Source organism: Labrus bergylta, chromosome 13, assembly GCF_963930695.1.
Source record: "Labrus bergylta chromosome 13, fLabBer1.1, whole genome shotgun sequence".
Taxonomy (NCBI): Eukaryota; Metazoa; Chordata; class Actinopteri; order Labriformes; family Labridae; genus Labrus; species Labrus bergylta.
This window is the reverse complement of record NC_089207.1, coordinates 15,641,435-15,666,952: the sequence shown is the minus strand read 5'-3', so window position 1 is coordinate 15,666,952 and position 25,518 is coordinate 15,641,435. Positions and strand designations below refer to the sequence as shown.

The window sequence follows — 25,518 nt, the reverse complement described above, 5'->3', positions numbered from 1 at the left end:
TTTATTCTTTAAACTCTGACAATCTTTAACTGCTAACATTAGCCACACTCAGCAAACCAAATTACATTGTTTACCCACAGACAATTTTAAATAAACTGTGCTCCATTTTGAAACACTGTAAACAATAATATGTAGCATTTATGCCATCATCAAAGTAGTTGCATTTTCTACCTTGACTGAGCTATAAATGGACAACGATTACACACCAAAATGACTCTCTACAATTAAGTTTGAATAACAGAACTGTTATCTCTCTATCTCTTTTTACTTTCTCTCCCTTTGCATCCTAGAAACATACTGACTGAAAAATGTGTTATTATCAAGGACATAATGACCCTTTGTATATGAGAAGTGATCAGACGGGGTCACATTGCTGTTAATGAGAAGTGGCTGGCCGTCAAATCAAACAAAAAGCTTTGTGTTCGACAGGGGAAGGGAACAAGTCGCAACAAAAGCTGCTCACAGCGCAGCAAAAAAAAAAAAAAAAACTGCCCAAAAACAAGTCGCAAACATTCCTTTACTTCAGCTAGACATTCTGGTCAGGAGTGATGATGTCCAATCCTGCAGTATTTAAAGCCTTAACTCTTTTATTGTCATTTTCCTTTGTTACCAATCCACTTCTCCAACAGAAAGATGTTTTTAACATGCTCTGGCGCTGACCCCTCTTCTTTTAATGCCTGTTTATTTTACTGTAGACACACTTTAAGTCTCTTTAGACAATTGGATCTCAAAACTACCAAAAATGTCAGCCATCTGCCCTGCTAATCCCAAACAAACTGTTACTGAAAGTGTTGCTCCCAGACTCTCAAATGCCATCGCGGTTACACTACCATTTAAAGGCAGCAAAACACTTCTGTGCATGAGAACGTGCATGTGTGTGAGTGTCATTGTTCGGACCCTGCCTGCGAGACAGAACTCATTCTTCATTGAGGGTCTATGTAGGTCAGAGGGGTGGGTTACCACTCAGCTTCATCCTTACACATTGAAAGACAATCAACTTGGTAATGAAATCCGGTAAATTTGGCTGCGTCTGCGTTCTTTAAAGCTACTTTAAGAAGCTTTCATTTTGTGTTGATTTTAGCGACCCCTCTGGTCAAAGTGGTACATCTCATCTCTTTGTTGACCGTGTCCTGTACATGATTAAGTAGTGTTTCTTTGCGAGAGAAAAATAGTTTCCTATCTTTTAACTAACCAAATGATCACTCCTTGTAAATCTTTGCCATGGCAAATGTATGCAAATGAACTTTAGGGTAGCAGACTGTCAATTATTCGTTGTGTGATACCTACCCGATGGCAGCAGTACAAAGTGTTAAAAGCAACTATAGAGAACAGTCAATCTTGTCCCATGGAGCTTGTTTGCTTTTGTAGCTCATATCAAGGCATCAATATTTATTTCAGTCTGTTTAACAATACCGTAAAAACACCTCACAGGAGCTTTAAAATGTAAAGGCAGAGTCTCAAATAATAGCCAGGTGAAATGTTATCTCAATATAATTGAGGAGTTGACAATAAGTCAAGTGATAATGTCCGATGTTTACAGACAAGTCTGTACTAAAAGCTGACTTGGAGACTTGAAAAATATGAATATGTGATGTGTTCTCATTATTAATAATTCATTACACAACAGGGTGCTTGGCTGTACCAAGGACAAGGCTCTATGTTGAACCTCACTCTACACACAATGCAGGTTCAGCATACTGATATCATACTGCTATTCCATTATAGTACTTTCAAGCTCTCATGCTAGGTCATCACTTACTGATGCTATGTCACAGCCCTCTGACAACTCATTCACTCACACACGTTATCTCTGTTGGTGACAAAGAGGAGCACACGTTTGGGTCTAGTGAGGGTTTACCTGTCATACTACACTGAGTGCAAAAGGCCAAATATGTTCAAACCTACATTGCAACCTACATACATGCAGAAAAAGATGAAGCCATCGGTGACAGTAGGCTGACCCATGGAGCTGATCCTCCAGGCTGATCTATACAACTCAGTTCTATGCTTTTCTGTGTTTCCAGCACCATGTGTGTATGTCATTTTCATCAGCGTGTTAGTAGGCCTGTGCATTTTGCCAGGCAGAGCAGACATAGCACGGTGGACGCTAACAACACAAAGGCTAAGCAGTTTGGATGCATGCATGCTTATTACGCTTACAACTTCTAGGACTACAAAAAATATCTGCATAGCTCATGTTTCAAGGGGTGGGGGTATAACGACGGGTTAAAACAACCAAAGAAGGAAGACAAAACAAAACGAAGCAGTTAACTTTGTATGCAGCAAGATGAGAGAAGCTTCCTAGTGACGGTTTGAAAGCAACTAATCACTTGAAACCCCGGAACAGTTTACCATAGGGTAAATTATTTGTAAAGGCATTCTGCCTGGTTTCTTCAAGAACGTATGAGAAAGTTTATCAACAGAGTGAATGGATGTTTAAGCTGGAAGCTTCAGATACCATGAGATATGACATTACGCTGGAGCGATAACGTAATAGAAATACTATCACAGTTTACTAAATCACATGACATTTTGAGAGACAACGCAAGCCACAAACTGAGAAGCTCAACTGGGTCAGATTGTGGCAGTAATCAAGTCAGTTTGTAGGGATGCAACATGATGATGGATTTTGACATCCTGATGTAAGTCTGAAAAAGAATCCAGGTTTCATGATTACCTCGATAGATTTGCATTCATGTCACAACATTATTAATGTTTAAAATCACATGAACTCTCTTTGGAAAATTAAATGTTCTATTGTTTTGTACTGGATTACTTGATTACTTTGGTATTTTTGTTTTGAAAAAGGAGCAATAAATAACGGTAAAGCATTGTGGAGAATTTGCAAATAATTTCCAGTCTCATTCCCAAAGTGAGGAATACCGGTTATTAATTTAACACTGGTCTCAGATGGGATCTGTATCTCTAGCAGCAGAAACCCACAGCCCAGCAAACAAATATTCTTAATCATTAGTCCAAACTTCCACTTCATGACATCATTAAAAAAGTCTGCTGACTCCATGCTTCTAGCCTTTTGGATACAAGTTTAATTTAATATTCACTAATCCTCTCCAGGATACTAATATTTTCATTTAAGAAAAACAACAGCTTTGTGGAAAGGCACACAAAGGGCACACTTGCAGGTTTAATTACACAGGCTTTTGCAACTCAAGGTGTGGATGGAAATGTACCGGTAAGCCTCTTACAGGAAAAAAAAGGCCACTAATGAAAGGTTCCACACCACGCAGTGCACATTTGAGTGCAAGTGTAAGATTTGTGAGATGGTGCTAAAATCTCACACCTGCCTCTAGTGGAGCTGAACATCCTAATTTAGGCACATCTTTCATCACCACCCGGTCTGTGCGCGAGAGAGAGAAAGAGAGAGTGTGCTGCCTGTAGAGAAAAATTCACAACCCTGGGAATAAAGCAGAGAATGTGTGTCTGAGAGTGTGTGCGTGTGTGTGTGTGTGTGTGTGTGTGTGTGTGTGCTTTTGTCCACGGAAAGATGTCTCTCAGGCATACTAACAGCTAAAAAACTGACGGGAGGAAATACCCAAAGTGACACTACAGAAGCCTCCTGACAAAGATGAAACACGGAGGATTCATGTGACTCACAAATAAAACCAAGATTTGATTTCACCTCCGATGGAGAAGCACTGACACGAGGAGAAGAAGAAATGAAGAGGACTATCAGTGGAAAAGAGGCTCATTTGACTGTGAGTGGTGAACTTCGATGTGATCCTACTTGTGACACATTTGTCAGAGGAACAGTCCAAAGCTGAGAGCCAGAGCTGAAGTGACAACAAAGCGAGCGTTCACCCAAAACTACTCAACAGAAAGGCATCACTGGGAGACGTACAGTGTAATTAAAACTTTACAAAAACTTTACTTTTATTTTTGAGGGAATGTTACACAAGGGGAATCAAACATTTTGCAAATGTGCAATGATGGAGCTATAAATATACTGAGATAGACATTGTGAACACTTGGGGTATACTGTATATTTATGGCTTTGGTTTCAAATGCTGCTTTTACAAACCTCTACACAGAACTAAGCAAATGTACAAACACTGCTCTTTCAAACACAACACATGTGAAAAGGACGCAGAGGCAGAAGAAGACAACCAGCTCTTGCTGACACACAGTCAAAGCAAAAAGGACAGAACTTATCCTGAAATTACAATTAGATTTCATTTCAAGGGGACGTGTCATTGCAATGATGAGTAAAGAGAATCTGGTTTGTCTTTGGTTTCTCTGATTGTCAATGCAAAATCAAAGACACCTAAAATGACAAATTTCTGTAATCCTTTTAGGGGAATTGTGTTTTACTGTTCTTGATTGATGTGGGGTGTCAGCTGGTGAACAGTTCAGGGTGTCATATAAATGCTTTTGTCTTCTCATTAAGGGGGAGCTCCCTCACTGTCACTGACAAGTAAACGAAAGGAAAAAATAGATATAATAAAGCATTGCTATAAGCTTAATGTCAAAAGCCATGTAAACAATATTGCATACAGTGATTCAAAGGCAAACCGTCGGGGGTTGTTTTTCAATGTAAAATGGATATAGAACAGTAGTATGAGACCATTTCATTGGCTGTGACCTTCAGCTTGAGGGACAGAAAACAGGGAACATTCCACTGCGCCGCACATGGATTTTCCACGACTGAAAAAACAATACAGTCGTTATCTGTTGCAAATGCAGGCTGCATGCAGGACTTCAACTCTAAAAGTCGTCAAAATAATTCCCCGAATAAATGAATCCACGTCACAACATCAAGCAGGATTTTGTTTTTGTGTACAACAGGGTGTTATTTTCTGAGTGTTCAGGGTAGGACAGAGCCCACTAATGACTGCTCTCGACTGGTAGTGTGTGATTTAATGCTCGTAAAGCCGGAATGAAAACTTGAAAGCCTCCTCGGTGACCAATTATACACAGCACTCTATCAAAAGATTCCCATAAAGCGAGTGTGTTTTGATGAGTGGTTCCGAAAAACACATGGAGCTGCACCTCTCCTGCATCTCTCCTGCATCTGTACAGCAGATTCTGTACAAACACTGACACAAATTGCCCAGGGGTAAAACAAATCCTGACCTGTTTTATAGAAATAAAAGGTTCAAATTAAAATGTTCCCACTGAGTGAGCAAAGTACACAAATATGCCCCCATGGGCCAGCAGCACCTGCTACGCTCTGCTCCCCAGCAAACACCCCCCACCCCACCCCACCCCCATCCACACCACACCAATTCACTGAAGCATGCGTAGATCCAAAGTAGCATCTCTATCACTTCTCAGAACACCTGATCAGAGAAAAAACAAACAAACCCACAACAAATCCACTGATCAGCGTGGCTGGAAGCTTATTTACGCTTACCTGAGGTGAATTCGTTGACATGTCCCGCTTAACAGCTTACTGTCTATGTTAGTGACAATGACTGCTTTAAATACAGCACGTTGTTCAATTACCTTTAGGCGTCAATATAAAGTGTCATTCTCATCTACCTCATCCACTGTGCAGTAATTCCTCACTGTATGGAGAGATTTGGATATGCTAACTACGAGCTGTCCTTAATTGGATTTACACCACTGCAGAAGCCACAACCATAAGCTGAAAAGTAGAAATGCTGCAGTTACATTTGTCAGTCGTCATCCATTTAAGGCTTTTCTCTTTGTTGCAGAGTGCTTGCACTTCTGTAGGTTAATGCTAGGGCTCTGAAAATAATTTTACAAAGAGTATTGTCTACACTAGCTCTACATGCAAAGTGACCATAGACTGTAAATATTAATAGACCAAACCTTAGTGATGTCACACACCTGTTACAGGAGGAGGCTTCGGAAGCCCATTGGTGGCTGTAGCCGTGCTGGAAATGCTGTCTCAACCTAACTTTTCGTCAACCTAACAACAGACTAAGAGCTGGAGCGGGTTTTAAGCCTCTTGACAAACCGTTACATCGCGCCTGTCTGTCAGGTCAGCTACTTGTATTATTGGGAATAACTCTTATCCTATAAAATCAAAAGGGATGAGTTATTCAAAAAGTTCACCACCAATCCAGTGTGTACCGACTGAGACATGAACTAATCAGACACTTGCGTTTGCCGCTTGAAAGTGACCTGAGCAACTGTTGTTGTGATTCAGAGCGAAAGATATAAAGGTGATCGGTTGGAAAAAAATTGACTGACAGTTGTCTTATTCCCTGACAAAATTGGTGGTCACAATTAGGTGTGGGTGAAAATATCAACACAAAACATCATGACACACATGTCAGATTTGAGCTTTAACCTGAACAGAAGCTGATTGGCACACAGCAGGATAATGTCAGACAGTGGTGAAAAGAAGTTAAGAGACAAATCATATTAAGGTGTGAAACCAAACTACCAAACAAGAGTGAATAAATTCATTACTTTTACACTTTAAATCAGATATCATGATTCATCAAAATGACGGAAAAATGTTCATCATTGCAGTATCACTTTATCTTGATATTATCGCGTATTGTGAGTTACTCTGTGATTTCCCAACCCTATTGCTATGCTAAGAGTGGGAGTAAGACAATGCTGCATCTTACAATCTAACACAAGTGTGAAAATACTGGACTTCCACCTAACCCCTGGAAGGTGTGTCAGAGTGACATCTATTGGCATAGATTTTCTACTAGGTGAACTTTTGTGTTGCCCAAAAGGCAAAAAACATATATATTTTATTGTAGCAAATAAATCTCAAAGATCCTTTTTTGAGGTGCTCAATGGCCTTGAGAAAGATTTTCTACCAGAAAAGGAGATAACAAAAAAAACACATTAATCCTGAGCTCATAGACATAAAAAAATGGGCTCCATGACAAAACAGGTTTACCTGTAGCTCTATTCTGAAACTTCATAGCTGTTATAATAAAAGAAACTCTTGGTAATAGAAAGGCTCTCCTTTCTCGAAGGGCATTAAGCCAGAAAGTTCTGTGTTTAATTGAGGACATCTATCTCGGACTGCTGAGGCTTGACTTCTCCCCACCTCTTGTCGCTCCTGCACAGATCAAAACAATCTATCGGCTAAATCTGTGCGTCATTAACCCTTTCATAGAGGAGCGTCGGAGCAAGCGTCCCAGGACAGCACACTAAAAGGCACTCTATTTTTCCTAATCTTGCTCCTTCTTTCTCTTCTATATATAGCCATATCACCAAGGGCTCAATGCACTGCTCCAAAGAATATGAAGGAATAGAAGGAAACAGAGAAGCTTGATGAATAAGACAAAAGACGGGCAAGCGGAGGACAGGGCCAGCACTTCATTCAGAAGTTTAAAGAACAATCGCTTGTTCATGTGAAGAGGATTTACTGTCTGACTTTACCTTCTGCAAAAGCATCAGGCCAAGGAGCAGAGAAGAGCTTACAAAAACAAGAGAAGAGTGTTTTCACAGATACTCCATGTGGCCTACATTATTGATGGGCTTAGCTTAATCCCCTGTGAATACATGTTCAGCCACATCATGACACAATCCATGTTTTTTGCGGTGATACACACACAGTGAACTGCTACGACGGGAACCTTTATGTGGATGTCTGTGCTGTGCATACGTTCACAAAGGCGGCCTGAGACCCTGTTCAAAGGCCCATAGAAGCTATACTGAGTGACATGGCAGCCCACTATAGCCATACCCAAGGGCAATGTGGATTTTTCTTCAGTAAGCTAGAGATCCACTGAAAGTGCATGTAAAGGCTATGACAGGTGCACTACTGTCATACGTAAAAAAAAGTACATCTGGGAGAGACGGGGAGTAGGGATAGAGCAGGGATGTCCTCCCACTGCTTCAAAGGGGATGTGTACGTGCATAGCTGTCTAAGCTTTATAGTCAATCAATTATGAGATTGCAAAATTAAATACTTTAGGAATGCTAACAAGTTAGGCCTTGTATTCATAGCTTTCAGTGATGTCACCAGCGCGGAGGGCAAAAAAAACGCTCAGGAAAGTAACGACCACCGTTGAAAACCCTATGGAACTGCAGCACGGGCTTTTAATTTAATATCTACTATAAACGACACGTTTACATCACCTGACAACCATAGCAAAACTAAGATATTAAGATAAACTTTGAGTTTGGGCCACTTGCGATACTTTAACAGCACACTATTTATATCGCTAGAAACGGCAAAGTCCGTGCCGGTGTTACGATTAAAAGAGTTACCATGTAAACTGATGACGGTCAGCCGAGTGAGTCTGGTTGTCGTACGTTACGTGTCCTAACCAAAGCCTATTTGTTTAGCTTTCATTAAAACATACCTCATAATTAATTTTGATAATACAAAACCAGAACAAATAGGCATTTGTTAGGGCACGTTCAGTCGCGTTTGTCACAATCATGGTTGCTTATATGATTTTATTTAGCCTACTTCTTAAAATAAAATAACAATACCAGGGTGACTGACTCTGTTTTGTTTATTTTTCCTAAATTCAGTTTTCTCCATTTTTAATTGTCTGAATTCTGTGTTTTACGGTGTTCCATTGGATCAGATCACTCATTTGGGACATTTTATTAGATCATGTCAGGAAATTGAGACATTTTTAAATATAAATTAGCTCGCCTTTATTTATTTTTTAAAGGTAGTATGCCTAGTGCCGTTCCCAGACTACAGCAGGCTGTGAGATAACAGCCTACCAATTTTAAGGTGCTGATTGTTGATAAATACAGAATGCAGACACGGTGAGAGAGAACTGGGAAAAGTCGAAACGGCCGTTTGACCGGATTATGTACCTTCCCGAGCATAAAGTCTTGGTCCATATTGACCAGAGATATTAAGGTCCATACAGATAACGGACTGTGTTGCGCTAAAAATAAAAAGGTGCGCGCGATGGCTGGCGTTCCGGTGAGTGCGTGTGTGTGCATGTGTCAGTTTGTGCCTGCAACATGCAAACAGATGAGTAGCATCAGCGAGAAGCTGCAGGTACACCAAACGCGCGTAAAACTCCTCATGTATTTTATAAAAACACTTGGTATAAAAACGTAGGGTTTTTTATTAAATCACACCCACATTGAGGCAAATTCCACGATATTCTGTACACAGTTGATTATGTTTTCATTGTAAAACTCTGTGATTTCGACCCTGTTTTGCGCATCGCGGAAATTAGGCTATATATGGGACCTAAAATAACACATTAAAAAGTATTCGAGTCATTAGGCTCAAGTCCAAGTGAAGTCACGAGTCATTGGTGTTGAAGTCCAAGTCGAGTTGCAAGTCTTTCATGATTTTGTGAATTCGATTCCAAAGTCATCAAATCGAGTCCGACTCGAGTCCAAGTCATGTTACTCGAGTCCACACCTCTGCTCGTACCCATCCCTAGTTTGAACAGGTGTGAATGGTTAGGTGTGTCATGCAGCGTAAAAGCACTTTAAGTAGTCAGAAGACTAGAAAAATACTATACAAGCTCAAGTCCATGTGTTTGTAATCTTCAGATAACATTTGTAGTAAATTTGGTGCGATACAAATAAATTGATTAACTGATTTAGGATTGGAACGGATTGCATATTTTTGCAGTCCAGATCACAGATTTTTGTCACCGATTGGATAAACCCGGTAAAGTGGTTAGTGCTGTTGCCTCACAGCGAGAAGGGTATTGGTTCTAATCCCTGTCAGACAGGAGCCACTCTATGTGGAATTTGCATGTGCTCCCCTGGCATGCGTGTGTTCCCTCCGGGTACTCCAGCTTCCTCCCACAGTCCAATGATGACCCTTGATTTCCCGTTGGTGTGAATGTGAGGGCGAATGGCTACTGGCGACCAGTCCAGGGTGTACCCCGCCTCTCACCCAATGACAGCTGGGATCGGCTCCAGCCCCCCGTGACCCAAATGTGAAAACCAGTATAAATAATTGGATGGATGGACTTATTGGTAGGGGTGGAACGGATCACACATTTTTATGGTCCAGATCACACATTTTTGTCAGTTATTAAAACCTGAACTTCTTTTTGTTAAAAAGTGCTTTTTATAATCTCAGTAACACCGTCTTTAAAGGTGCACTTTGTAGATTTAGTAGTGAAATTTGAAAGTTGGAGAAGTGAAACAATACTATGCTATATTTTCTGAAGTGAATACACAAAATGTATTCAAAGGAAAAAATGGGTCCCTGGAACACTGTTTGGAGCTAAAAAGCTACCAGGAGAGTTACGGTTTCACTGTTGGGGAGGGACACCAAAACTTCTTGAGTAGCATTTTATCTTCAAACAGTGTTCCAGGGACCAAATTTTCCTCTGAGGACAGTTTGTGTGTACAGTTAAGAACATAAACCACAGAATCTGTACATTTCTCTACCAACTCCATAGTGCACCTTTAATATATAAGTTGCATAATTGCAATAACAGCAGTTACCCCTCAACTAAATACATCAAAATTACAAACAGGACAGTGGATAGAGTCAGAAATCAAGGGGAGAGAGAGAAGGGGGAATGATATGCAGCAAATGAGCCACAGGTCGAATTTAAACGTGGACTACATGGTGGCGGACTGTAGCCTCTGTACATGGGACGCAAAAAATTAACCACTAGGCCAGCTGCGCCCTTTGGCCTCAGTTATTTATTAGTGGATGTATTCACATTTAGCTAAACTTACCTAGCTTTAGGCACTACTGAACACAAAACTAATAAGAGATGATGTGGAGGTTAAAAATATCAACTTGGGAAAATAAGTGCAGAAGTAATCAGAGACCTCGGTAGAACTAATTATGTTTTCATAAGTTTTGTGTGCCCCATGTGTGTTAAACTTTTAACCACAAATGTTGTATAACATGTACTCATTGGTCTTTGCAACACTGTAAGGTTTTTAGTCCCGCTACTAAAACTCAACATATCACAGCAGAAAGTAAGGCTTTTCCAGTTTTTTGGTTTTTATTTAGATGAAAGAGAGAGACACAGAGAGAGAGAGAGAGAGAGAGAGAGACAGAGAGAGAGAGATTTTGGCTGACTGTACGTCCCTTCTGTAAATGCACCAACTGAGTTTCTACATCTCATTTTAAATCTGAAGCTTCTTATGATCGTTGTGATATGTGTCATACGCACTATCATCAACTGATGTGATAATGTAACTCTGAGTGAAACATTTCAAACACCCCCCCCCCACACACACACACACACACACACACTCCACAGCCCAGGTACAAAGTCATTCTGTGAGAAACGCTGCAGTGATATTGAAATATTGTCATTGATCATCTTATGATTCACTTTAACTATCCTCCTCTAAAAAAGAGTCCCACGTAGGAGGTTTTGAAAGCATGAAAATGGAAAGCAGAGGCTTTTGTTTGATAGTAAATAAGTGTTCAACAGCAACATTTTATTAAAGCTAGCATTTACGGCATATTTTACCTCATCTCACAGAGACCCAATTCATCCCTTAACCAGTGATTCCCAACCAGCTTCCCTTGAAGCCCTCCCTTCTGGTATACTTCTGGTCTAAGAAAAGCAAAGGACTCCAGGACTAACATGAAATAAAGTGATACATTGCTTTCATAGGGAATCCTATCAGAATTTGCCAACACACTTGTTAATGTTAATGTTTTAACATGATTTTATTTAATATGCAATTCTTATTGCAGATGTTATGCACATATTGTATTGTAACTACCTGAGAGCAGTCAAAGCGTTGAGCACAAATGCCCTACACCGATGCAATTAACCCCCGCCTACTCGAGAGGCCATTTGGCCAAATGGTTGTGGTTGGTGTGGCGAGCCAGCAGTTATGAGAGCAACCATAATACAGTATGAATATTCAGCCAGACGTACCTCTAACCAATAAGGTTATGAAACATTTTGACCCTTCTACAGTCCAAATACTTTGTAATTTGAAAAGCCATTAAACAACATGGAACACTGAACATGACGATGGATTTAATTGATTCAGCAATCATCCATACAATTTCATTTGCATCATCTAAACACTGTGCCTCCTTTAAACTGCTCCGCATTAGCAGTCATTGTGAGACCGCAAAAATGAACAACACGGTAATGGAAAATCCGAAACATACCAAAACAAAAAATGCTCTCCCAAAAAGTACAGACAGTGTTCAACGCAGCAGGAGCAGCATTCTCAAATTAAATCAACTGAAGCATCTGCAGACTAGCCTGAGTCGCAATTATGCAGATGAGTGGCCAAGGACCCAACGTAGTCCTGGTGATGGCATGGAGGTCGTGTCCTGCCCTTTGTGGTGCTAACTCGTGAGTGTTAGTGTGTGCGGCATTGACTGTTATGTCACATTCACGCTTGGTTGCTAACCTTGTCTGGCATGTGCATTAGCCCTTTCTTTTGCTTTCACTGACAACTCATCTCTACTAAAATTCAAGAGAGGTTTCATAATGCCTTAAAAAGTTGCAATTCATTACCAAATATCTGGTTATGCATTCTCACAGCAGAGTCAGACAGACAATACGTTTTCATATTTCTTATTTTGTATTTCATGCAGAGTTAGAATATTATTGTATACATGAATAATGGCAACATTTTGTGACAGGGCAGTAAAATGGCATTGATGTAGACCTCCTTTGGAAGGTACAGATGTATCACAAAAGTTTTAGTCATGCTGCTTTTTTTTTTTCAAAAACCTTTCTTATCAAAAGTTTAATCATCTTCCACTTCGATGCAGTATTTGTAACACAAGGCTACACAATCTGATACAGAAAAATCAACTATATCCAGGAGTTTTGATTCCGTCTCTTCCAGTGAAAAGTTAGGGTCTGTAATGTGGAGCCCATTTCTACTAGCTTAGTAGCTTTGTGTTGCCCCACAGTGGAGTGATAGAGTGAAAGAGAGCTGAATCCCAAGAGATCCCCGAATGCTGAGAGTGCAAAAAGACCGCAAGGTGGACTGGATAATGCATCTGTGAATAAAGTGGGTTTTTTTCTGTTGTTGGTCAGAAATGCAAAGTGCACTTAAAATGGCTGGCCTTGCAGGTATATACACTTCGTACTTACAAATGGCACTACAGACATAAAATGCTCCAAAATGCAACGGTTTCAGTTGATATTCGCTGGTTTTCCCTTTTCTTTTTTTTTTTTTTTTTTTTTAAACTGTGTATCAAAAATAAAACAGCTTTGTCATCGACTTGGTGCTTTTTCTCTTAAAAATATGCTCAACCTTCCTCTTCTAAAAGGTCTAATTTGACCTGACAATATATGGCAACTTAAGTAAGTTGACAGAAAATCATAAAAAAAATGTTTTTGGTCAATGCAAAACAACATTGAGTCCTATATAAAGCTAAGGCTTCTACAGTGTGAATGGAGTACGAAGCCTTGTAGAAAGCCTTGTTCAAACCATCATTAAATCTGTGCAATACACCATGGATAAATTTATACCCTTGACCCTTTAGTTTCTATCGGTTCAGCCAACCAGTTGGCAAATTCATATAAATAAGAGGCTGTCACTGTCCATCATTTATGTAAAAACATCTTAATATACATTCTCCATACATTTTTTAAACAAATGTCACTCCATGTAAAATCCTCCAGTTAATGCCTCTCCATCGGCCTTGTCGACATCAAACTGGAGCTCGTTGTTAGCAGCAGTAGCCTTGAGCAAACATCATCCATTACAACATGTACACAATTAATTGATTGAAACTGCCACTCATGTAAAACCAAGTCCAAAATCAATTGTTCTAATCTGAAATTGGGAGGAAACAACAGCATTGCAGGATGATGTTTGACAGTCGCAGTGAAATGTGAAACAGCAAGGTCGTCGGGAAGCCTCATTATTTTGTGGCAAACATGTCAAATTAAACACATGAGCTGCTTGTTACACAGACTGTTTTAATATTGTGGCTTTCAAGGCCAGTAAGGAAAAAAGAGCTTTACAAAGCCTCTCCATCACCCACACATCAACACGCATCACTGTCACTTCAGAAGTCACATCAAAGAACAATAACACATCAAAGTGTGATCAAAGAACATGTATAAATATAGAAAAATCATGGCTCAATGGCTCATTTATCGCTTTAAGCACAATCAACAAGTGCACAAGACCTCACAACAACACATTTTATTAGTTCAATTTTCCAATCTTCAAATCTCAGTCGACCACATTATGATTAGTTCCAGAGTAATTGGCATTCTTTCATGCACATTTATGACTAAAGAAGTGATATCAATGTAGGGGGAGAGAAACTGAGGTTTCTTTACTAAGAATTTAAAATTCACAACTAATTTAAATCCACATTGGGCATGTGGATTTAACGTTTGCTTAAACCTGTTGAGTGCAAAGATATGTGCTATATGACACAAACAAATGCTAATTTCACTGACCTGTTCTATTAGCAGTTTCCCAAACAGACTGAGATGGACAGCTGTGGTTACCAGTTTTGTGCTGGTTTACACCCAAGTAGTAGGGCATAATTCCAGTATGGCAGTAGCTATAAACCAGAGATACAACCCTCGCTAGTGGCAGGTGGCTACTTAGACAGATCTTTTGACCAGCATAAAATGATGGTTAAACTAACCAGTAGTTCAACTTTTCATCTTTAGTCAGGAAATTGCTCACATACCTAGTATCATTATATGACTGACTTGCAATTTATCAATTGTGATGTCGATGAATCATGATATTATTGCTAAACTACACCATGTGTCACATATTGTATCGTGAGTTACCCTGTTATTTCCACCCAGTGTTGCCAGACGGAAAATACAGCAATATCGTACTGTAGCTTTAAAATTATCGGATTTTACTCAAAACTACCATACAAATAAAAAGAAAAAAAGAGGAGTGTCCTAAGTACCACACTGAATGGCAAAACTATGCCATGCACAGGACATTAAAGAAACAAACAAACAATGGAATAAACTATTAATGTGTAAATAGTTCTGTTCTGCGTCTAGCTAAGTAGCATCCTAAGTTGATGGTAAGCGTTTTCATACAATTTGTTTGGCATAATTAGACGTCTGTCAGTAATTATTTTAAAAACGTTTCGCTAAAAACTGCTACAGCATCAACGTATCAAGCGCTCGTGCGTCAGAATGGTTCAAGATTAAATTGGTGACTGTTATTTTTCCAATCAAAAGTAACGTTCCCTGGCCAGAGGTTACAATGGTTGGGCCAGTGATCTTTGAAAACTAGTGGCCCAGAGGGTTAGGGTTATGCCCTACCCTGCCCTGGGTAGGGCATAAGGTGATGATTTGATTGGCAGGTAGAGCCTGGCAGCAGAGCGGAGGGCGTGTCATGTGATGGCCATCTCAGTCATGCTGATGTGATTGGTTGCTCTCGAATCACACACAATGTTTGGTTGAAGGGACACTGAAATGTCAAAATGATCGTACATTCGGCCTTTTCTACAATTATGAATCATACAGAGGGCAAAATGATGGTACAAATACGGCAGTCATCGTGCATCCAGAAACACAAATCCCACCCCTACTTTGGACTCTCTGTCTCCTGTACACAATGCATCTCTTTTTTTTTTTTTTTTTTTTTAAAACAGCTTAAAATATGCTGCTCACTGGGACTTTCATGGCCATCATTGAGTGTGGAGCATTTTCTAATCCTTCATCTGTATACAGGGTGCTAGCAACGCTTTCCTTCCTTGATATCTAAATCTATAAAGGAAATAAACACAACATAATTGGCATTGTAAAATCCCCCCAAAAAGAAGACACATGAAGTTGTGGAGACTGCATGAACTAACAAGTCGATGCTAAAATACAATTGTAGCTGATGTTCAACCTAACAACTGAGCGAGACGAAAACAGGATGTCTGGTGTGTTACAGGAAAAGTACACAGGACAAAGATGAAGAGTATGCAAGTGGTTATACTGATAAGGAGCTCAGGGAAGTCACAGAGGCCCCTCTATGACAAAATGTGCACATTTCAAAAGGGCGGATAGACAAAAAAACATTCAGAGGCACTATAGAGGGATTCATGCTGTAATTAGAAGAGAACTGTTAATTGGAGAGTTATAAACCCTGCAGACAGACAGCTTGTTTTCATCAACATTACTCATTATGGAATTGCTCTTGATACTTCATGAAATCACTCGTCCGCTGAAAGAAGTTAAATTTAACCAACTCTGTACTACTTTGCCTGGACTGACATTGTTTCAACAGCACTAACATCCCCCTATTATAGCAAAGAAATACACTCAGGGCAGGCATCCAGCGCAGAGGCAGCCAGAGGAATTTCTCTTGATCCAACCTTTGCATTCAGATGTTTTGTTAGCTAGCAATTACTGGTAGATCTAGCAGGTGCTCTTCCCGCCACATATTGCAGAAGCCAAGCATGTTTGTAAAGTTCAACGTAAACCTAGTCTCCGAAATGAGTAGAAAACCAAGATTAGGCTGAAAACACAGATACCAGTGAGAACATTGACCCAGTGCCCTTTCTCTCAAGGTCAGTTTGGGGGTCATCAATCATATTATTCATGCAGGCCTTTATTTTCTGGAGGTGAGTAAGAATGCTTTGTGTTACTCATTATATTAAACAGTTATTAATAGCTTGATCCCGCAGCGTCTCACTGTACCAGCTGACTCTGAGCCCATGTGGTCTTTTTCAAATATGTATCCTGATCAGCACCCATCAGACCGCAAATCCTGAGGAAATGTATTGTCTTTTTTTAGAGCCCTATCCCCATGATGGAGCAATGCTGTATCCATCAGGGCTCAAACAACAATGCCCTGGGGTCAGGACACATATGGATGAATGACGAAAGCTGCCACGTCCACATGGGGCTGTGCGAGGGCGATGGCTACGCTGATGGCTGCCTCCGTTTATGCGTTATGTGATCAGTAAAGCAGTATAGGTTCCTCTTTTGTCTGACAGCCAACAGAAAATGTATAAGCCTGAGTGGTAGCAGTTAGCAGCCTCTCTGCTTCTGCTGCTGCGTGGTCCTCTCAAACAGAGCCAGCGCAGCATCTCGGCTGCATGCAGCTTTCCTGAGGTGGCACAATGCTGCAGAGCTGAGTGAACTTTCTGGCCAAAGCAGTTTTCTCCTCTTTAAGCTTGTCGCCTCAGCAAGTGGAGCAGCACTGCAGCACATTAAGGGAATACAGACTTAAGCCTAGCATAGCTGGCCTTTGTACTTATTAATCCATATTTGTTTGACATGTGTTGTTTAGTGGGCTCTGACATTTTAAATCTTTAATTACCTCCTTTAACACAGCAAAACAGGAAAAAATGCTTTATTCCGGACCACAGGAATACGTTTAATCATTACACCTAATCTATCCATGTGATGTTTGTCAGCAAAAAAACTTTACCTGTATCACTTTCCTGCAAAGCTATCTTACCATTCCTTCAGAGGAAAATGTCTTTGTCCCTTCTTTAGGCCAAATCTCACACCCCAAAAATAATCTGGAAGGGAAATTCCCTGTGGGATTAGAGAACATTCAAGGGAAACACCTTCGGCTAAAGGCAAATAAAGAAACTGTCACTCAACACTGATTTTTTATTTTAGACCGTGCTCCTTGAGGCGGGTAGTAACTCATCAAAAAATCAAACGCACTGGTCAGTCCCATCTCAGTTATCTGGCTAATTTGACTCTGTAGAAAATCACTGAAACATCAACATTTTGGATGGAAGAGGTCAAACGTTAGCCCCAATGAGATGCTCTCAACCGTTCCCATTTACAAACTCCCTCAGGCTTCAACTGTCCAAAGATCAAGCGTCCCATCGTTAAAAATACAAAGTTTCCCCTTTGTGTATCCCATACCACTGAGGACAAAAAGCAAAACTAGACTTCTGAAAAAAACTATCTTGCCAACAGTTTTCAGAACAACCATCAAGACAAACACACCAATAACAAACGCTTACAGCCTCGTCTTTGCTGCTGTAGTTTTGGTTTCCTGACAGTTTGTACACCAGCAGGTTATTGCCATTAACTCTATCTATTGTTCTCGACCTTGATGAGATAAAAGTATGATGTAACGAGTATTATTCCTGTTTTTACAAAAGAACACAGATCGTCGCAGTGCCAAAACTGAGAGCATTGTTTTTTTATTGTGTTTTTAAAAACACATTTTATAACAAAATAATAAGAGGTTAGTATAGGTTTTTAAAGAGAATAACTCACATGAATGATTTCTCCGCAGGTTGAATGTGCTATGAAGAATCTGTAAAGTATTGGTATAGGGACAATTCAGTGGTAGCTGGATATTGGGGGGGGGCATTTCCTCAAGTCCCTTGCTAATTCTAAGCCTTAAGCCTTTGGATATAAGGAAAAAAAACTTCTACTTTCCCTTTCTGTCTCCTTTGGCAGCTCGTATTATAGTCCACTGGACTGAAAAAAGATACAGCACCGCCACAAAATCGTCATAATGCCGGGATAGCAGTAGCAAATGAAATTTGAAGGAGGTGGTCGCATCAGGAAAAACTCTTTATTATTCTTGACCTTAATAAGCTGAAACTGTTTATGTGATAAGTATTTTTGCTTCTTTTTTTTTTTTCCAGGTAAAGCATACTCAATGTCAAAGTGCCAAAATTGATGACAAACCAAACTTTGTCTGTAAACAACAACATCATAAAAAGGTTCAAACAAGATGTGTAATGTGATATATTGTTACTTTATGCATTGAGCTATCAGGTCTACTGTTTCAGTGTAACACTAGAGGTACAGTTGCTTTTACTATACTACCACTGAGATCAACCTTATACCAACGCTTTCTGTCAGTGTTGTGGCTTATTTTGAGATTTCGCAGATATTGTGTGGGCCAGAAAAGTTTGATATGATTTCAGCACAGGAAGGACTCTTATCTGTGAGCGAAAACTAGAGAGAGTGACAAAGTGAATTATTAATGACAACGCACCTGTGAGAAAGACTCAGAAACTTGACTGCGACCATCATCTGAATTGGAACCCGCTCTAAATCATTAAAGAAGCCAGGGGTAATTTTTTTGGGATTAGTTCTTTAAATGGCACTCAAAGAAACGTGGAATGAGAGAAGCAGAGAGGAAAATACAGTTTTGAGGGTGATTTATGGTCCTGCATGGAGCCTCTCTTCTGTGTGCCTTTCCTTTGCTCTCTGTGTTGGTGTTTTCCGAGGACAAGGCTGATCTCCTTCACTACACACACACACACACACACACACACACACACACACTCACAAACACAGAAACATGCAGCGGACAGCTGAGCAGAGTCTGCACAGGAGAGAGTTAAAGACTGTACATGCAGTCAAACTATGAAAGTTGAAAATGCCTCTTCAAGAGATCGAAACCTCACAAAACGAAGAGATAGTCAAACTCTTATTGTTCTAAAGATAAAGATTAAAACGGATCTTCTGAGTTAAGTGATTTATTATTTGAGTAATACGAGTTAAGTCTTGTATGACTTATTCACCCCCCCCCCCTCACCTGCTCACTTCATGGCCAATGCTGTTTTTTTTTTTTTTTTTTACACAACCCTACAGAAGGATTTCCAAAAGGCACGACTTCTGACAGAAAGGCTTTGCGCCAAAAAGCCCTGAAGACAAACCTCCCCCATAACCTCCATGGTAACAGTACACAATGCCAAACAGCCCACACAATATAAAAATAATGTGTAAAAAAAAAAAAACTTTTGGAAAAGGTAGCGCTACCATACAGATACGACTCCAGCATCGGCACATTAAGATTAAGTCAATGTATTAGTTAAATAACTGATAGTTACACAGAATATTGGAAACACTTTGAGAATGAGAAAGGAGACCAATGCATTCTTATACTGTACGGATTTTACTGAAGGTGTTTGATCATAATAACCAAAAGAGCTTTTCAAATTGATTATTGTTGGATTATGCATTTGGTTTTAGTACACGGGGAGTAAGTAATAAGAGGAGTGCATCCTTGACACACAACTATAACTACTTTGGAGAATTTCTGCAGGAAAGGCGCCACTTAGAGAGACGCTGGTTGGCTTTATCTGAGCAATGTGTGTGTGGGGGGAAAAATTCAAAGCTTAATCAAAAAAAAAAAATGTAAAAAGAGAGAGAAATGAGCACATAGTGAGTTATCATATAAACTGACTTTCCTTCATTGCAGAGTATTCACAGGTTGGGATGCGATGTAGGATTCTCCCACTCTGTTTTTTATCAAATGCAGAAATGGTTACAGCAACATGATATTTCATCTTTGATTTAATTTTTGTTTTTGTTTTTCCTTTGAGGTAAGTCCAGGAGTTGACTGACTTTCTATGTATTCAGTGGCTTCTTTTTAAGGCAGGCATTACCAAAATAGCTGTCACAATGCTGCAGCACTAAAACAACCCTCTCCTAGAAACCTTGTGCTCTGTGTAAAAACGTAGCCTACTTTCTGCAGCCTCTCTGCTCGCAGGTCCGATGGAGCTACTGCGACCCAATGTCTAACAACACATTATCTGAAGGCTGCAACACACACACACACACACACACACACACACACACACCTGCATACAGATAACCTCACACTTTCATAATGCTGCAGCAGTTAGCATAGCCCAAAAATATCACTGCATGTCTGTGAACTGTACATGATGCGGTCTCCCGGGAAGACCTTCACAAGCACCACTGACAGGGCAAAGCTGAGGTAAGATGACAGCCATAAATCCCACCGCCGTGCTGCATAACGTTACACACAGCGTCATTTCACACAGCTAGAAGTGCATATTATGCTGAACAACAAGATGACATTTTGACTGCTGAATACAAAAAGGTCTGATCTGTCCTAGAGGATTACCAGCCTAATATTACATAAACACAACCGGAATCATATTAGCAACCCCGTTTGTTTCATCCTCCGCAGCCCCTTAAAAAAAAATAACAAGCTAACAAGCCTACTCACGGGTTGTGACGGAAAGTTTGACTGTCCGGGGCAGGTTGTAGTCTTCTCCGGGCACTTCACTTCAAAACAGACACGACTGTTTTTTCCCTCCGTGTCGTCGCTTGCGGTGGAGAGCAAAAAAAAAAAACCCGAGCACAGGGTTGGCTGTGAAGCGGTTGTATGGTCGCATGTACTGCAGTGCTCCCTCGCAGTCTGCTGGTCGGCCTTCTTCTTCTGCTGGATGTGCTCACGCGACGCCTGTCTCGAGGTACGCGTCTGCGCCGCCCTGTGGTGCGGAGCTGCCACTGGCGCTCGCCGGCGGCCCCTCGCAGGACCAGTGTCACGCAAAGTTAAAGGGAACAGTCATTAACGCCGACTTTGTAATATAGCAATAAGTAATATAGCCATAATGAGTAAGGTCTTTTACCTGCTTTTTGTAACATAATAATGAGTAAGGTCTTTTACCCGCTTTTTGTAACATAACAATAAGTAAGGTCTTTTTACCTGCTTTTTGTAACATAGCAATAAGTAAGGTCTTTTTACCTGCTTTTTGTAACATAGCAATAAGTAAGGTCTTTTACCCGCTTTTTGTAACATAATAATAAGTAAGGTCTTTTACCTGCTTTTTGTAATATAACAATAAGTAAGGTCTTTTACCTGCTTTTTGTAATATAACAATAAGTAAGGTCTTTTACCTGCTTTTTGTAATATAGCAATAAGTAAGGTCTTTTTACCTGCTTTTTGTAATATAGCAATAAGTAAGGTCTTTTACCTGCTTTTTGTAATATAGCAATAAGTAAGGTCTTTTACCTGCTTTTTGTAACATAACAATAAGTAAGGTCTTTTTACCTGCTTTTTGTAACATAGCAATAAGTAAGGTCTTTTTACCTGCTTTTTGTAACATAGCAATAAGTAAGGTCTTTTACCTGCTTTTTGTAACATAATAATAAGTAAGGTCTTTTTACCTGCTTTTTGTAACATAATAATAAGTAATGTCTTTTACCTGCTTTTTGTAATATAATAATAAGTAAGGTCTTTTTACCTGCTTTTTGTAACATAGCAATAAGTAAGGTCTTTTTACCTGCTTTTTGTAACATAACAATGAGTAAGGTCTTTTTACCTGCTCTTTTGTAATGTTAACAGACAAAGAGTAAGGTATTTTAAGTAAAGTGTCTCGAGATAACACTTGTTATGAGTTGACGCTGTACAAATAAAAATTGAAATTGATTTATTGACTTCCACAATGGAAACTCAGATAAAAACTCAACCCTGAGGATGTCGGAATTGGCTTTAAGGCTTTACCTTTGGATTTAATCATATAAATCCCCCATACTCAGGGGTGGCTGGTATAAACGACCTCCCTTTATTTTACAATTAAGATGAGAAAAACATTCTCCTAAGATCTAACAAGAGATTGTTTTAAAATGTTGGTTAAACCTTACGGAGCAACCGAGGCTAATAGTTACAAGAACAACAAACAATAGCTCTAAATGGGCTTATTTTATAGCACAAGAAATGTACTCAAGCGGCAGCCTCTGGTGCTGAAATATGAAGCCAATGTGGAAGTGCAAAAGATAGCAGTTCCTCCATTGTCACCTTGAGGCTGGCTGCAAATGCCCTAGAAGTAACAACACCTTTATTAAAATGCCCATATTTACAGTTGGCATACACATGTTTACATGTTTATCCCTTACTAGACTTTCAGGTAGGCCTGTATGTGTCTACATGTTTTTCTTTCTGTCACACTGCTTGGGGGCTGGGAGAACAGCATTTTGTCTTTTTCATGTGTGCAGATACATGAGAAAAATGACAAAACAAAAATGGAATATTGAATCTTGGTAACAGTTCATGTGTTTTTTGTACACAGTGTATGGAGGCGGATTTTGTTTTACTCATCTAGTTTGATTTTATGAAGAATAAGAGTTATTCATAATTACATGCGTCACTGATATGTCTGCAAGCGAGTGAGTTGTAGCTATTAACCTGGAGGCTGAGAAGGCCCGCCTGCTACTCTATAGGCTGACTAAGGTTAGGTTGAGACCAAAAGCATTACAAATTGTAGAGATGCTGAGAAACTATCCTAAACTGTCTTAACTGAATACATGATCTGTGTTTGGTGCCCTTACTGTTAAAGGCAATTTGTAATATTTTTCAACAAGACATCAGGAATACTGTTCACTATCTGCCTTAATGGTCTACATTTATGCAGGTTATCTGCTGTTAAAATGTTTGGCTATTTTTGCAGAGTTTTTTTTTTTCTTCTTCAAAATCATAAAGATGTTAGAAATATTTTAAAGGACTAAAACATCTTAAATAGCTTTAAAATACATTTATTTTATTCTTAAACTCATACCAAACAAATGAGGAGTAAATCTCCACAATATTTTGCTCATGTATATCACTTTGTATATGGAGACATGTGAACATGCCAAGAATTTCAGTTTGCACTTCTTGTACAAAATTTAACATTCAAACAAAATCCACTATTTAAAGCATGAAAAAAAAAAAAATCAGAGCTGACGGTCCACACCAAACTTCTATGCTTGGCTTTTACTACTGCCGGTAAGAGCATGTCAGCTTTGCATTTAATTCCTTTAACTTTTTAACTTATATCCTTCTATTTTTCAAAACTATTGGTCCAGAAAGTAAATCAGAAAACACACTCACCCCCCAGTAACTTATATGGGTGCTGAATCCTCAACAAAAACATTTTTGATAGTATTTGTGGGACAGCACACCAAAATCTTAAATGTGTATATCTTTTTTGTGTATGTAGATGTATCAGACAAAGCCCGTCTTCAGTGGCTTAAGGCAAACAAACTCAGACTCAAAGTATTAACCCCAATGGTCTGTTTGTTATTACAGACGGTGTACTGAATGCAAAACATGTATTTTTAATGAGATTTGCTTTTAAATATACAGTCTTTAAAAATACAGCTACACAACGGCTATGTGTTTGAAAGCAGACATATGAAAATAAACTTTAAAAAAAACAGCATTTGATTTAAGCCTCTGCTGCATTTATGCTTTTTCAATCAATGATTATGATTTAAGCCACAATAATTCTTGCAATATCCTCTTCTTAAATACAGTATATCTTACATACAACATTTTGAATTATGTTTTTAGGAACAATATCTTTTATGTAAAAACAAAATCTAGTATGTGTGCCACATGAAGCGTCTGTGGCATCATTATTTGATTTTAAAGTTAAGAAAACGCAGAATTCTGTGTTGAATCTTTTTCAGTTTCAAACCATAGATTAAAGGATTCATAATTGGAGGTATGATAAGAAACTCTATAGCGATATAGTTTTGGACGGTTTGAGGTAAATCCTTTGAACCGTATCGCATATACATATTATCCAACAGTACAGTCACAAGGAAAGTGAGCAGGGAGGCTAAATGTGGCACACATGTCTGCATGAACTTTGCCCTGTTTTCTACAGAATTCACACATGTTTTGATGAGATACATGTAGGACCACACTATAAATGCACCGTGAAGTACGTAAAATATTATCGTTATATAAGCCACAATGTTGTTCAGAGTAGTGTCAGCTGGGTAACATGTAAGCAAGACAATAATCCAATTCACACAAAACAGCCTGGCAATATGACGACCGCACAGCTTTAATCTAGAAGTTAGAAAGATGTTCGCTGATATGATGCAAAAAGGTGTAATCACAGAGAAACACACTAACTTGACCAGTCTCTGCTTGGACATGAGGGAGTGATACTGCAGCGGTCGACATATAGCCAAGTATCTATCGTACGCCATCACTGCTAGAATAGAGAGATCACTGCAGGCAAAGGAGTACATCACTAGAGCCTGGATGAGACATCCAGAGTATGAGATAACATGAACTGGAGACAACAGATCCCAGAGAAACTTAGGATAGAAACCAGATGACCCATAAAGGCCGTTCATACAGAATGTGCACAACAGAATATACATTGGTTCATGCAGAGTTTTATCAATGATGATGGTCACAATGAGAATAGAATTGATCACCAATATCATACAGTAACAAAGTAAAGTGAGAAAGAAAATAATAAAGCGGTAGTTCCTTGTCTCACTCAAACCTGAAAGAAAAAACATTGACGATACATTATCCATCCTGGCAGGTGAATTATGTTCTCTTTTTCCCTCTTTGAGGGATAACTCTGTCTCTTACGGTCTCAGTGCACTCTTTTCTTCTTGCTGGTATTCATATTTTGTCCGCCCACATTAACACACCTACCAATCATTAGAGGTTTCATGGTCACCTAGTAACAAACTGTAAACACTAAACAAAATGAACAACAATACAACTCACTTAGACTTAGACTTTCTTTATTGTCATTGAAATTGTACCTTACAGTGCAGATAAGAACAACATTTTAATGCAGTGTGCTTGTTATAGTGCAGGATAAAGAAAAAAACAGCAGCAAGTATTTACATAAGAATAAGGTGCAGACATAAATAGGTATAATAATGAAACTATGTATACAATTTCTATAAAGATATCAAATATATTTCACAAAATGTGTACTGTTAAATTTCATTGCACAGTCCAGTGAGGTAGTCCTGTGTGCAGGTTTGAGGGGGGATGGAGGGCTTATTATTTTGCGTTCAATAGTCTAACCCCCAATTCACACATACTCGCGCACCCATGACACATCACAGGAGAACTACAAGATCAAGAAAAACATGCAAACAACGTGTTGCTTTGTCCTTCTGAAGATGAATTGTTGTTCATTCAGTTCCTGTTTTGACGTAATGTTGATAAAGTAATGAAAAATACAATCACTAG

General features: G+C 39.3%; 2 protein-coding genes across 4 annotated transcripts in view; both read right to left on the bottom strand.

Annotated features, from left to right (window-relative positions):
• Positions 1–20,943, bottom strand: part of adarb1b (adenosine deaminase RNA specific B1b) — a 127,865-nt gene extending 106,922 nt beyond the window's left edge. For all 3 annotated transcript variants that reach the window (XM_020644756.3, XM_020644755.3, XM_029279499.2), the window contains exon 1: positions 20,746–20,943. The gene's annotated coding sequence lies outside the window, so the exon portion shown is untranslated. The remainder of the gene's footprint in view (positions 1–20,745) is intronic.
• Positions 20,944–23,127: 2,184 nt separating this feature from the next.
• Positions 23,128–24,842, bottom strand: LOC109992220 (olfactory receptor 52D1-like). The gene has a single exon (XM_020644745.2). The coding sequence runs from the start codon at positions 24,840–24,842 to the stop codon at positions 23,919–23,921; it is 924 nt and encodes a 307-aa protein (XP_020500401.1). The 3' UTR covers positions 23,128–23,918.
• Between the last annotated feature and the right edge of the window lie 676 nt (positions 24,843–25,518).

Coding starts and splice junctions, on each gene's coding strand:
- LOC109992220 (XM_020644745.2), bottom strand. CDS start 24,842: ATGGATAATGTATCGTCAATGTTTTTTCTTTCAGGTTTGAGTGAGACA.